The sequence below is a fragment of the Kockovaella imperatae genome (assembly GCF_002102565.1).
Source record: "Kockovaella imperatae strain NRRL Y-17943 chromosome Unknown BD324scaffold_8, whole genome shotgun sequence".
Lineage (NCBI taxonomy): Eukaryota > Fungi > Basidiomycota > Tremellomycetes > Tremellales > Cuniculitremaceae > Kockovaella > Kockovaella imperatae.
In genome coordinates, this window is record NW_019028948.1 from 316,060 (window position 1) to 330,238 (window position 14,179).

Here is a 14,179-nt window from a genome sequence, read left to right on the forward strand (position 1 = left end):
GGAATCTCTTGAAAATACTAATAAGGATTAGCCACACACGTTATCAACCTATTCTGGATTCAATTTCGAGGGGTGCACACTCATTTTCGCAGCTTTCCTCTCGCAGCCCCCCCCCCCGCGCCGGCCGCCGCTGCGTGCTGCTGCTTGCTGGCTTGCTGCCTGTCTGCCTCAACCTTGCTTTTGGACATTACAATCTCACATCGTCTCATCTTCATTCCACATCTCAATAACCTGTTCAGATACACTCTCTCTTGGGTGATACCGGCGTCAACTTCCCACACGTACACACACTCTCTCTCTCTGTCTCACACACAACCACACAAAAACACTCAAGACTCTCTCGTCTGAATCCTACGCTCGGCTTTCGGTTCCCCAACAAGCAAAAATTCAAGGATGAATCGTGAGTCTGAAAGATGCTACATCCCATTTTTATGCCTATGCTGGAGGACCCTGTTGAGGGATCTTATCTCCTTCTGTCTCGTCATGATACGCCCATCTACCTATACATGACGATGATGATGCTGTGAAAAACGAAGAGAGATCTACGAGATCCAGATATAGCATCAAACCTCCTCTCCCCCTCTACCTCCCTGCCTCTCGCCCCTCTCTCTTCCCTATCCCGGACCGATCTCCTCTAAAACGCACATGCTATCACCCACCCACCCCGGCAGTGCTTCTCTTGTCTCTTCCCAAGCTGTGCGGCCCCTCCGCCCCGGTACCATTAGCCATAGTCGATCATATATCGCCCCTCCGCACCTTTGCCCCCCCCTCTCAGTTGCCTGAGCGGCGAGGTCGGCGTGCGATATTAAATTTTTATTAGGAAAAAAACCGACACTGCTTCGGGCCGTTATAGGCTGAGCTGGGCTGCTTCCCCCTCCACTCGTACCACATACTCAATACCATATACCACCACAGCTACTACTCCACACCACCATCTATCAGGTAGATCTGACCGTATACCATCGTCCATTTCGTTCTCTGTAGATCATCATTTCTCCTCTTTAAACTTGCGTTCCTTGTCACCCCTCTCATCGACTGCGAGCTGACAATTTATCTACCATTCCTTCCCATCCATACTATTCGGATCAACGCCAACGACCAATACCCCGCCCACCCCCATATTCACTGTCCCCCTAAAATTTACACACAACCGAACCACTCACACTACACTACGCACTGCGGACTCGACCACTTGACATCTATCCACCATTTCGTCCTCTACATCATCTACCACTCCTTCTCTCGCCTCCTCTTCCTTGACCGCTCCCTCATCCTCCTCCTCCGACACCCCCACTTCTTCTTCCTTTTCAACTACCATGTCCACCTCATCCGCCTCTGAAATTGACGATCGGCGATCTTCAGCTCCTGCCGGACCCGGAGGACCAGCTCAACAGTCAAGCACGAGTGTGCTGTCGTCCACCTCTACGTCGACTACCTCTTCCACCTCTACCACCCTTTCCTCAACTTCTACTACGTCCACCTCCTCTTCGACTTCAACATCCACTACCTCCTCAACATCCTCCACTTCCACATCCTCGTCTTTATCCTCCTCATTCATTCCGTCCTCCTCGTCTTCGTCGTCATCCTCAACATCGAGCTCTGCCTCATCGAGCATCACAAGCTCTTCAGCAGTCTCTTCATCTTCTTCGTCCGCCTCATCCTCATCCTCTAGCTCTGCATCTTCATCTTCGACCTCCTTCATCGCATCGAGCACGTCATCATCAACCTTCTCATCAAGTGCATACTCATCTTCATCGTGAGTTCACACATGACCCAAAGCCTCCCCTGCCCTTCATGTCATGATTGCTGACAGACAACCAAAAAAATTCAGGACAATCTCGTCATCTTCTTCGGCTTCTTCCGCATCTTCTACCCGAAACGCCGATCACGGCGGAAAGGCCAGTTCACATACGGGTGGGTCTCAGCGTATCCCGTCGAGTCTGAATCGTACTGACCATAATTCTCTAGACATTGGAGCTATCGTCGGCGGAGTCGTGGGCGGTGTCGCCGCTTTGGCTCTCCTTGGGCTCCTCCTTTTTTTCCTGCTCCGTCGCAAGAGGAGAGAGGATGCATTTGACGAAAAGACGTTTGCTCCTGCCAACCGGCATTCTGTCAACGATCCCATCGATCTCATCGAACCCTCGGTTCCTAATGTCGGAAGTCCCATTGCCCCGTCTGGGCCTCGAGTAGACCCATTCCCATATGGAGCGGCCGCCGCAGGTGCCGGTGCTGCTGGTCTTGGAGCCGCTGCTGCTGCACACCATCACGGTCATGGATCGCCGGAGCAGAATTACGACCCATACTCGGCTCAGCACCCCGCTTCCATGCAATTCCCAGATGCCAGGAATTACATGACAAACCCAAACTACGGCTACGGAGGCGGAGGCGGGCAAGATGGTGGATATGGGGTGGCTGCGGGAATGGCAGGTGGCGGAGCCGCTGCGGGATACGCAGCGCATCAAGGTTACGATTCTCGTGACCCATACGCGCAGTCGAACCCTTCCAACTATTCTAGATCGACATCCGCCATGTCACCTGGAGGAGCTCAAGGCAGTGCCTCGGCTGTGCCTCCTCTGGTCGGTGCAGCGGGTATGAGCCAATCTGCTATTGCCAAGCAACGCGAGGCAGCGGCGGAACGGGCAAGAGGGAGACCTTCGAACGGATACGAGGACTCAGACGGAGCTGGTCGTGCACCCCAACGAAACAGCGCCGATGGATCACAGGATGATGGAAACGTCAGGAGATCGTCGAGCGGTGGAGTGTACCAACACACTGATTATGGAAGTGTACCAGAGGACGAAGGGGAGCAGGAGGGTGATGGACCCACCGAGATTCCACCAGGGTGAGTTTTGGCGTTTCGTCAGTGAACCACTGATCTGACAATGTGATTCAGGTATCACTCGATCAGACGATAGAACTTGATCACGCGACGGTCAATTTCGGTGGATCCGATCGTATTCAGACCCGAGCTGGTTTCTGGGATTTGGCAAACAGACTGACGGGCCTGGATGGCAAGTCTGCATGGGTTTGGGATTCGATTCATATAATTACATGCTCCTTTTCGAGCCATCAAAGGCGTCTCGCAGCTCATACACGGTCTGCGCGCTTTCAAAAGTATAGATAGCGTCGTGCATTCTACTGGCTGGCTCTTGCATGTAATGCGTGAAATTCACTCAATTTGCTTCCTCTCCCATCGGCAATGTCCACCAGGTTTCTGCCTAGCCTCCTGATCTCAGAGACAAGTCGCAGATCGTCAGATGAAAGAAGATCCCTTTGCTGGTCCTTCCACGCATCTTCCAACTCCATCTCCAGCAAGGCTTGGCCTTCTCTAGCGATTCGACCCGAGGGCGTATCGCCCAACGGACCGAGTTGATCATATCGCAAGCACATGTCAAACCTCGATGGTGTCCATACGAGATGAGCGGTATCATCAGAGGAATCGAACAGAGGTCTGACGACTCGAGAGAGGAAGTCTTCATATGTTACCCCATGATGTATCTTGAGCACGTTGGCATGTAAGAAGGCTGGTTTTGGTCGGTACGTAGTATCGTGCACCTTGGATATAGGTGTGAGCGACCAATGGAGGTCTGACAACGACGACGCGGGTCAGTGAGGCGTCGCCACATTGAATACTTTTATTATTTCCGACTCACTTGCCAGACCGCAGATTGGTTCATTTGTCTTTGTCAGTCCCTGCTCGTCTCGTGGATGTGAGCCGACAACAGAAGGAACTCTAGGGGCTCCTTGATATTCCAATCCGAGGATATAGAAAGCGTATCTCTGTAGATGATCAAGTCAAGTCAAGTCAGCGTCTTGAGAGGTCCCTGGACGAAAAGGACTACTACGTGCGCCAACTGGCGCAGAACGACTGTACTGTACACCCACAAATGTATCCTTGTCACCCCATCCCAAGTGACGCCAAAAGTCCTCCAGCTTCATCATCCCTAAAGCGAGATACAATGCAGCGAGGTTGAAACCTCCATTACCTCTCTTGTCAAAGATCACTTGACCCGTTTCAGCCGTCCAATGCTGGTCGGAGCATGGTCGATTGAGAACACGCCATACAGCGTTATCGGGGTGATCTTTCGAGATATCTGGCCAAAAGACATTGCCTGCCTTTTGGTATTCGACCGAATCGAACAGTGTCTCTGGATCCACCAGAGGTATATTATCACTGTCTAGCCACAGGAATTCGGTGAATCGAGTATGGATGAAGGCTTGATTCTTGATTACTGGACAATGATGAAGTGTCAGTTGAGGTCTGAATGACGAGGCTACATAAGGCATACCATAGCCAATGCTGGTGTCCCTGTCCAGGACTCTGAACACGATGTCTTCACCGAACATGGACCTGATCTCTTGTATGGATTCTTCATCCATCTCATCTGAATGATGAAAGATCTCGATGGGTAGTCGAGATTTCACATGATGCCTCAACATTGACAGGCTGACTTTGACTCTGTCCTTGTGTTCACCTCGAGATGCACCGTAGATGATGCCTCGTTCCATTGGTCCAGGATGAGTTTCGGGGCTCCAGACGAGGGACGTAGACGTCCTCATCATCGCCTTCATCTCAGCCACCAATCGATGTCTTTCTTGATGGATATCTTCCGGCGTGATACTCTTCCAAAAATCGATATTGTCCGTATGGAAAAAGACATCATCTCGGCCCAGTGTATATGAAGGACCTTGCGTCCCGAGGAGGGGGCAGGTCAATTGAACGATCATAGTTCCAAGTAGATTACACTCACATCCATAATGATTAACAGCGTATGCCTCCTCGTGCGTTAGGATGGGTAGATCGAGGAAAGTCTCTAGTCGCTCTTCGAGGGATGGGATTCGAGGCGGCGGCGCCGCCACATCTGGAGTAGGGAGTACCGGCAGACCGTACCCTGTTTTGCACCAAGATACGTAGATGAGACTGAGGCAGGTCGTGATAACGATAATGGTGTAGATGGCTGCTTGAGTAGCGCTTTTCTTGAGACAGTTTGCATTGTGTGATTGGCCTCCAAGGTAGGAGAGGTAATGGTGTCTTTGGGTGTTTAATAGCATGTCTGGGACCGCAGTAAGCAGGCGGTGTCCAGTAATACTACTGAACGCATGAGCTCCAGATTAGACTGCACCTCATCGCCTGCTGTTGATGTCCTCCTCACAAAGGATGGTACTTGTGCAATAACGATCCTCCGCACTCATCTCCACCGACGATCCTCTGAGTAAAACATGAAAGGGACATGATGATACAAAGTCGTCGCATCCACCACCTTCCCGGCCTTCTCGGCTTGGATCGTCTGAAGTCAGTCTCACCACAAGTGACACCCTGTGCGAATGGACTGGGTCATCAATGGAAGGGTCTCCCCCCTTTCCAGATGCTCGGCGATACGAGATACTTGCCTTTGCACATGTCCGCCATGTTCAAGGCAGGCATCCTCATCAATGCCACTATCTCGCGCCACAGTTACGCTTTGAGATCCGCCGACACGCGGATCTCGGCGGTGCAAGGCACGTCACGAAGACGGGGAAAAACATTTTGTGTACGTGAAGAAGTATATTTGGATCACACTGTGTTGTGAATCGGATCTATTCGTCGTCTCTGAGGTCACTACGAAGCTGATAGCAGCGTCAACATGGCTCAAAGCGAGCAGCACTCACGGCTGGCTGTTGTGAGTCGTGAACCCATCTCCATATCATGATGAGAACTGACCATTCTTCATTTCAGCTCGGGACGGTCGTCTTCTACATGGTCGTCGCTATCAGCATGACGCTGTTAAACAAGAGTGAGGCCATCAGGCAATGCTGAGTGTTATGTTGGAGGGTCCCAACTGAGACCGTTTGAAAAGACGTCCTTAGCTCTACACCTCTCCCTGTTTTCCTCCTCTTCTGCCAGAGCGCAATGGCCGTGTTCTTATTGGCTTTAGAGAACCGACTTGGACCAATCAAAACGCCGGCGACGTGAGTCGGTATGTGGGGCTGTAGGACTATCCACTGCGCAGGCCAGTGAAGAGAAGGCTCATTGAGAGCTGATCATATACGCCCTTTCTGTTCAGATTCGAGATGCCAATAGCCAAGGAGCTAGCCCCGCTAGTCGGTATCAACGTCCTCGGACTGATCTTCAACAACTACTGCCTGCAATATGTCGATGCGTCATTCCATCAAGTCGCAAGAGGACTCGTCCTGCCATGCACCATACTCATCACGATATTCGTGCTCAAAGTAGGTTCTCCACCTCTTCGTTCCTCCTTCCCCTCGCGGCGTGTCGTCGAGCAACTCTTCCTGACTTCACACACAACCCTCTCAGCAATACCCATCTCGTTTGAGCTTGATAGCCGCGCTCATAGTCACATCTGGCTTCTTCTCCGGCGTCCTATTCGACCCGAATCACGCTTCCTCCAAGGCTTCAGCAGCAGTCGCAAAGCCCCACTCGTCCGTGTTGGGCATACTTTTCGGTGCTTCGTCAAGTATCGCTTCGGCATGTCATGCCATCTTAATCAAGAAGAGTTTGGTAGGTCCCAACAAAGCTTCTTAGAGAACCCATTGTCCCGGGAAGGTGGACTGACCCTCTGTTGCCTTTCTGGCCCCGCCTCTAGACGGCCGTACAAGGTTCCGCCATTGCCCTGTCATACTATAATAATATCTTATCCACACTGGCATTGATCCCGCTGGTCATCATCTGTGGAGAAGGACCAGGTGCTTTGCGCCTTCTATCAGGAGAACACGACGCCAAGACGTTCTTCTGGGGAGCAGGTATCACGGCAAGTTTGACTCTTTCTCTCTGTGTCCTTTACCCTCACCGCTCGCCGATGCTGACATCGCCCCCCCCACGCAGGGCGTTTTCGGATTTCTGATCTCACTTGCATCGTTCATATCCATCAAAGTGACTTCTCCAGTAACTCACAGTGGGTTCCAAAGAAAACTATCTCCTATGAAAGAAGGTCAGGTGCTGACCTCACCCACAGTGATCTCCTCGGCCGCACGAGGTGTCCTACAAACCATGCTCGCAGTCTATTTCTTTGGAGACATCATCTCTTCGTGAGTCCCCTTTGCGATCAGATTGTCGACAACGGCTGATAGACCGCTTCACTCTCACCCTTTAGTGGTAGAATGGTTTCCATCGCACTCATCATCACCGGATCAGTCCTTTACGTCTATTCTAAATCTCTACCTGAATCCGATTCGAAAGCTCCGTATTCCCCGCTCGACTCCAAATCAGTCAATGGCACTCCGACACTCTTCGACGCTGAAGAGGGCAAGTCTACTAAAGACCACAATCACTCAAGCTGAGCGAAGTCCTCGATTCACTACGCCAAAGTCAAGCTCGTATGTGATGCAAACATATGCTATATAGTGTACCAATTGAGACCCAATACACAAATACAACGCTCAGAGTGGGATGAACAACCGAGTTTTGAAAATTATGATCACATCGTCTCCGCCTCTCCTCTCACAACCTGGCCCCTTCTCTGCTTCACTGCACTGAGAACTCCCTCCATTCCTCCACCTCCGCACACAACTGCGCCCATTCCTCGACCTTCTGGACCTCACTTCGCGTCCACCTTTTGCTTCTTACTCGTGTCCTCTGTGACATCATCTGCTTTCCGTTTGATCGCGACGCCGGCAGCCCCAGTACTTCCACCAGTCGCAGCAGAGCTAGCAGCACTTGCATTCGCTCCTGCACTGGTTGTCGTCGTCGTCGTCGTACTAGACATTCCAGGTTTACCTCCATTCCCACCTGCCCCAGGTCTCGCCGTCGTACCTGCTGCACCTGCAACACCAGGCGGTTTCTTTGGCGGAAGAGGAGGTACTTCTCCCGTCGCCCAGATTTTTTCCGCAACTTTGAGGTCAATGTCCACCCCTACCACTCGAATGTATCGCAGAAGCGCCCCGGCGTTCGGTCCGACAGTGTTGACATCTCCCTTGGCGTTGGCGACTTCGGCGATCATACTGATGACTTTGGTCAGACTCGCACCTGGAGGTGCAGGGCCAGGAAGAGGCTTGGTTGGACCAGGAATCACCTTTTTCGGGCCTTCTTTCGGCTGTAAAGGTGCCGCCGAAGATGCAGAAGAGGCAGTCGATCCGGGACGGTGACCATTGGCAGGCGTCGTTCCGGTTTTAGCAGCCGCCGTCAGAGCCCCCTTGCCAGTGGTAGCCGTGGTCGTGCTCGCATTCAAATTCGCCTTGTTAGCCTGTTGAGCTGCCGCTCGAGCAGCTTGATTCTTCTTCCTGTTCATGACCCAGGCGGACAAGACGTCCACAGCTGCAGTCGCACCCAACAATGTCAACTTGTCAATGATGTCGCTGGTAAGATGACCAAACGTCCCTGGATCCAAGACCAACGTTACGCCATCGCAGGCGAACGGCAAGAGGTTGCCAGCGGCATCAGTGGTGTCGATGACAGACTTGGCCCGGATGGCAGGTGTCAGAGCCTGGATCGAAACAGCGACTTTGGTCTTGGGTGGCAATTGACCCTTGGAAGAAGGGGCACCATTCGGCTTGGCTGCATGAGCGCGAGCTTGAACAGGTTGAGCGGGTTGAGCGGGGCGGGGAACAGGACGCTGAGCAGCGTTTGAAGTGGCGTTGCTTGTTGAAGCTGTCGGAGTGGAGGCCGCACTGCCGCCCGTGTTGCCCGAAGTGGTGGCCGCCGCGGCAGCCGTCACCGCGGACGCTGGTTTGGCAGCCTGACCTTGAGCCTGCGCCTTGGCTCGTTGAGCATTGGCGTGAGCGACAGCCGCGGCTCTAGCCTGAGCAGCTTCCACCGCTAGATCCCTCTGCTTCCTGGCGCGCTCTTCCGTCTTTATCCTATCCCTCTCACGCTTCAGATCCGGATTCTTGTCCTTGCCCACGTTCTTCATGGCGTCTCGTCGTTGTTTCTCTTCGAAAGCCGGCCCCTCGTGTGGATCAATGATCCACACTGATCCTTTGGATTCTGGATCGTCCTCAGGTATACGAGGCACTTTGAGGAAAGCCTTGTTGAGTGATAGATTGTGTCGAATCGAGTTTTGCCATCCCGCATCTACGTTGAGTCTGAACCACTCCCATTCGCCGGCTACCCAATTACATACCTCTCCCAAGGTACCTCGACCTCGAGGGAGGTAGAGAAGCGCGCGATGAATGATCGTTGCGAATGTCGCTGTAGGCTTGAGTGGCGGTGGACCAATGAATGGTTTTCCATCCAGTCCAATTAAGGGCCCGGGTGGAGGTCGAGGTCCAGCACCAGAAGGGGGGATGGGCACATTGACGATGATGTGTCCGGGTCGACCGGGTGTCTCATTCAATTCGGTACAGAAGAACGGTCTTGGTATCTCGGCAGAAGTCGCTGAGGCAGCACCAGCAGCAGCTTGAATCTTGTTTTGAGCTGCAGTGGCGGTAGATGTGGGTACGACAGCGGCCTCGGCAGCTGCCAATGTTGTCGGACCAGCAGGGACTTCAGGCTTTGTCTCGCCCTCAACGGGCGCAGGAGGCTCGGCAGGAGTCGCTGAAGCTTCAGCGATCGATGCACGTTTCTTCTTGCCCTGTTCCTTCTTCTTTGTAGGACCAGACTCATCCTCCGTTTTGGCCTTGCCGCCTTTCTTCTTCTTGCTCTTTGCGGGTGATGGGTCACCAGTCTCCGATGCCGCTTCAACGTCTTCGTCATCAGGCGCTGCTTTGGCTTTGACTGGCTTCTTGCTCGCTTTGCCCCCTTTCCCAGCCTTGCCATCCGTCTCGTCTTCCTCTGTAGCTGCAGCAGCAGCAGCGGCGCCGCCGGGGGCCTTGTCTGACTTGACCTTTTTCGGTCTTCCAACTGGCCTTTTGGCAGGCTTCGCGCTCTTCTCAATTCTGTTCTCCCCGCCGTCGTCCCCTCCCTCATCCTCGCCTTCTGCCTCCTCCTCGCCCTCATCCTCCCCATCATCATCGTCGTCTTCTTCTTCTTCTTCTTGCTCATCTTCTTCATCGTCGTCATCTTCATCGTTCTCCTCTTCATGTGCCTCTTGTTGCTTCTTCCGCCGTCTCCTCTCGCGAGACTGACGACTCTCTTCATCCCACGAATCTGCATCCTCGTCCGAATCCCAACTGTCATCCCAATCGTCGCCGTTGCTGATGCCTATACCCAGACCATAGCCGTCCGGAGCGGCAAAGGCGTTGAATGTGGGAGGTATCTGAGCCGCCATGTTCATCTGGGATGACGGCCCAGGTCCGGGTTCACCATAGAACTCTGCGTAACCGACTTGCCCAGGCGGAAGATTGTATGGGTACGGAACATCTTCCAACGCATGCTCTGTATCTCTCGGTGTGGCATCAAATCCATATGGCGAAGGGGAAGGAGAAGCGAGAGCAGATGGCGGGAGGATGAAGGAGAAGATACGAGTGGCAATCTGGATTTGAGACCTGATAGCGGAGGAGAAAGTCAGCATGGCAGAGAATTGAGTGAAGCGACATGGCTTACGCTTGTGCCAGAGGAACAGTTGATCCCTTGACATAGTATCTGTCATCGACCCAAGCGCCGTTCCGACCCAAGATCTCAAGACAGAAGCAACCCAAACCTGCCCAATACGCGATCTTGGCATGATTACGCGAGACAGACTTCAGCAATCCGAGATCTACATCCACATGAGAGAGTGATTCTTTCGACTTGGAGGGGGGCGGCGGAGGTGGTGGAGGTGGCGGTCCGAGATCTTCAAACAGGCCAGGTTCCAGCTTGACAGCCTCATCGCCAGACATCAGAGCGGCGTCGGCAGGAGCAAGGGCATCTTCAGTCCGCGGATCTGCGTCAATCGTTGAAGGTTCCGGCAAAGGCTCCAACATGGTCACGTCCGCTTCGATCTTGGCCAGCTCACTGGCAGAGCTCTCAGACCCCTCCTTGATATCGTTAGATTCAAGTGTACCAGATTCGGGGACCATGACTTCCGCGACAGGTTCCGAGACATCGATCGCTGGAATGTCGCTCGCGTCATTCGCGAGCTGAGGTTCTGGCTGCTCATCCTTTCCTTGTTCCGCCTGTCTCTCGAGCTCATGACCATCCTCTGCGACCTCCTCTTTGACCGAGTCTGCTGCCGCCTTTTCCTCCACCTGTACCACCGGGACTCCCTCTCCTGCCTCTACACATCCTTCCTCACCCTTCGCTCCATCCTTGTCCTTGTCCTGTACGAGACGCGAGAACATCAATGGCTTGGCGATTGATCGCGACACGTCTGTTTAACACTCACCCATCCTCTACCGATCATGACGGACAGCGTACGGACATAGTAGGAGAATCCAGTGACATCGTCCCCAAATTGTAACTTGTAGTAGGCGGGTTTGGGCTCCGTCTTTGTCCTATCCACTGGCAAAGCTGCGAAGGAAGGGACGGGTGGAAACGTCGGTGCAAATTGCATTCCGCTATACCTTGATGAACCTCCGAGTCCACTGTATCCATTGACGTTCTCTTTTTGAGATGATCCGTATGATGTATGATCATAATGCTGCTGTTCAGATGTTGAATATGCAGCCATAGGTCGATGCTCGAGAGCGAACGAGGAAGCGAGGCAAAACGTCCAAAGCGTCTCCAGGGGGGGGGGGGGGGCAGGGTTCTTTACCCGAGACGCGGACGAGATGACTCGTTCCAGGTGATTAGGGGAGGAGAGAGGGAAGAGTGTAGAGCGATAGGTCCCGTCGCGGACAGTTCGGGATGTAGGAGTGAATTGCCCCTTTGCGTGTTCAAGTGAGATGAGATGAGATGAACTGATTGAAGGGCGTGCTGCCATGTATTTTTGTTGAAAATTCTCCTCTCCGAATCAAGCCGGTCCGCCATCGTAAAAATTTATAAAATTACTGCATCAGGCAACAACAACAACGGCGGCAGCAGCAGCAGCAGCAACAGCGACGGACGGAGTAGCGGCGACGACGACGACGACGACGAGCAGCATGGCGATGGGCATACATAGCAGATAATAGACAATGATGTACAGTAACCCGCACTTACAACAGCTGCAACAAGCTCACACACTCAGCTCTCGCCTGTGCTTGAATCCGAAATCCTTGAGTAAAGGTTCGAGCCACTCCTCCTTGACACTGGGAAGAGGTACAAACCTCTTTTGCTTCGATGTGTATCGCTTCATACTCCTCTCGCTGGGGTAGAGAAGATGCTTGTATGGTGGTGCAGCAGTCTTTCGCGTCTCGAGGTAATCCGCGAGGTTGACATGAGCGTTGCCCTTGAGGATCGTCCTCGCTTGATTGAGACTCGACGGTAAGTCGAACGTTGGAACAATGTGCTTCGGTTCAGGGAACGTGCTCGTCTCGGACGGTGGGATTACGGGGAGATCAGGGAGATCGGTAGGTACTTCGACGAGCCCAAGCTGTTACATTTGTCAGCTTCCCCTTGAAGTGGAGACAATTCGCTTACCTCGACACACAACGCTTGCCAGAATCGCAGCTTGTTGGCCTTGTCCGCCATAAACACGGGGTCGCCAGACAGAAAACTTGAAATACAGGTCAGTCAAAGCCAAACCCTCAAAACGTGCAATTCTCACCTGTCGATCGATGATTTTGCATCATCAGTGCTCATGACACTGCTCAGGACCCGTGGGTTCCGTTTGACAGGCGTAACCGCTGGACTGTTCCCTCGTCCCATGCCTTGGAGTACCGACATGCCATCTACTTCGCTCTCACCTTCCAATTCGCCTTCATCCAAAAAACGACTCGCGCCGTCTTCAGAATCCTCCTCGTCGTCCGGTGTAGAAGTGATATCACTAGCCACATCGTGGGATGCAGAAGAGGACGACAATGCCTTTTTGAATCCGGAGATGAGAGATGGCCGGACAGGCTCGAGTTGAGGAGAAGACGTCGGTGTCGAGTCATTGTCCAGCGGTTGGAGAATGCTCCTCACTTGTGCTCGTTCGACCCTCGCTCTGTTCCGCTTGCCTCCTCGTCGAGTCTTCCTGTGTGTCTTGGTAGAGTCTGTCGACACTGGAGCAGAGACTTCGACGGGAGAAGAGTCGAAAGGATCATCTTTGACATCGGCCTTTGGCTGTTTTGATTTGGCCTCAGCCTTGAGAGAAGTAGATATTTTCGTCGCTCGTGTGCCTTTCCCTTTGCTCGTATTTGGTTTTCGAGGGGTCGCGTCGGGATCAAGCTCATTCCCAACAGCTATGATATCCTCATCTTTCTTGCCTCCGCTCTTAGCCTTGCCTTTTACCTTGCCCTCGCCCTTGGGCTTCGACTTGGTGGGTGTCTTGGCAGTAGCCTGTCGATCCGGCGCCGGCACAGTTCTCTTTCTCTGATCAGGACTGGGAAGCAGGATGATTTCATACTCTGATTCTGTTCGATTGCCAGATTGACTGGTAGAGCCAGAGGGGACTCTTGAACCGGTTGAGCCGGAGACATGGCTGAGCTCGACGGATGAGGGGTTGAAGCGGGGTCCAGCAGGGAATGGAAGGCGAAGGGTATTGGGCGGCCGCAGTGAAGATGATGAGTCGTCGGTCGATTCGGTATTGGGAGATAAGGTGAGATTGTCTAGTGAGGAGAGGAGCGAGAATTCAGATGGTGTCGAGCTCTCCCGAGTGTGCATGGTGTCGATACAGGGTTGGTGGTAGGGCGTCAACAGATGGGGCGAGGACTTTCCAATTTGAGGTGACTGCAATTTCTTCGCGTCCAGCTCAGTGAAATGATCTACGAGGATTCCTCGTGGCTCGTATCACTCCAGATGGGTCACGCGTGGATGTCGAAGAACAAAGTCCAAAGTACCAAGAAGGTAGATGAAGACGGTCGGTTGGTCGCTCACCAGCTGAAACAGCCATCCCCTCCCCCCGGGGATCTCGATCTCGTAATTTTGATTGTTTGGGTGGCAAAACATCGGTGTGGCACAAAAGCTCTCATTTGGCGTCGTACAGCAGCACATCGCCTGGGCATCGATGCAACAGGCCTGCCCTTGGGTTGCGATGTGTATACCTCCTATGGACACCTTCTGAGCTTGCTTCCATCAGGCGCCTATTTGGCAGTACAGCTCGCATGCCTTTGAGCCTTTTGACGCGCCCACCCTCCTTGTCGACGACCTGACGACTGCGAGGGTTTCGTGGCGACACGACGTAGCAACAGGACTCTCCTAGCAACAATATCCGCGTTGTCTAGCTCGATTGGTTCAGCGACGATGTTCATAAGATTGCTAAGCAATGACTGGGCATAAGGTCCCAATTCCTTCTCCTAAGTGTCTCCTTCTTTCCACATCTCAGAC

At 53.1% G+C, this 14,179-nt stretch overlaps 3 protein-coding genes across 3 annotated transcripts; 2 read left to right on the forward strand and 1 right to left on the reverse strand.

The window, feature by feature from the left end:
- The first annotated feature begins 54 nt into the window (after positions 1–54).
- BD324DRAFT_628324 (hypothetical protein) lies at positions 55–3,172 on the forward strand. Its single transcript, XM_022016116.1, has 5 exons — positions 55–400; positions 1,363–1,756; positions 1,832–1,914; positions 1,969–2,842; positions 2,894–3,172. Exons 1-5 carry the CDS (start codon positions 394–396, stop codon positions 2,913–2,915), a joined length of 1,380 nt encoding a protein of 459 aa, XP_021870435.1. The 5' UTR covers positions 55–393; the 3' UTR covers positions 2,916–3,172.
- A 2,361-nt stretch (positions 3,173–5,533) lies between these two features.
- Positions 5,534–7,407, forward strand: BD324DRAFT_489113 (hypothetical protein). The gene is made up of 9 exons (XM_022012926.1): positions 5,534–5,660; positions 5,717–5,774; positions 5,838–5,949; positions 6,045–6,210; positions 6,296–6,499; positions 6,585–6,749; positions 6,824–6,893; positions 6,954–7,026; positions 7,092–7,407. Exons 1-9 carry the CDS (start codon positions 5,625–5,627, stop codon positions 7,276–7,278), a joined length of 1,071 nt encoding a protein of 356 aa, XP_021870436.1. The 5' UTR covers positions 5,534–5,624; the 3' UTR covers positions 7,279–7,407.
- Positions 7,408–7,535: 128 nt separating this feature from the next.
- On the reverse strand, positions 7,536–13,516 carry BD324DRAFT_609010 (hypothetical protein; the record flags this gene model as incomplete). Its single annotated transcript, XM_022014137.1, has 7 exons — positions 7,536–10,359; positions 10,418–11,139; positions 11,178–11,286; positions 11,953–12,305; positions 12,353–12,428; positions 12,480–12,582; positions 12,619–13,516. 7 exons carry the CDS (start codon positions 13,514–13,516, stop codon positions 7,536–7,538), a joined length of 5,085 nt encoding a protein of 1,694 aa, XP_021870437.1.
- Positions 13,517–14,179: the final 663 nt, after the last annotated feature.

What these genes read in the sequence shown, in the direction of transcription:
- BD324DRAFT_628324 (XM_022016116.1), top strand. An exon ending in AGTGCATACTCATCTTCATC is followed by an intron (nt 1,757 to 1,831) that starts GTGAGTTCACAC and finishes AAAAAAATTCAG; the next exon opens with GACAATCTCGTCATCTTCTT. An exon ending in CCCACCGAGATTCCACCAGG is followed by an intron (nt 2,843 to 2,893) that starts GTGAGTTTTGGC and finishes AATGTGATTCAG; the next exon opens with GTATCACTCGATCAGACGAT.
- BD324DRAFT_489113 (XM_022012926.1), top strand. Translation starts at nt 5,625, where the DNA reads ATGGCTCAAAGCGAGCAGCACTCACGGCTGGCTGTT. An exon ending in AGCACTCACGGCTGGCTGTT is followed by an intron (nt 5,661 to 5,716) that starts GTGAGTCGTGAA and finishes TCTTCATTTCAG; the next exon opens with CTCGGGACGGTCGTCTTCTA. An exon ending in GACTTCTCCAGTAACTCACA is followed by an intron (nt 6,894 to 6,953) that starts GTGGGTTCCAAA and finishes CCTCACCCACAG; the next exon opens with TGATCTCCTCGGCCGCACGA.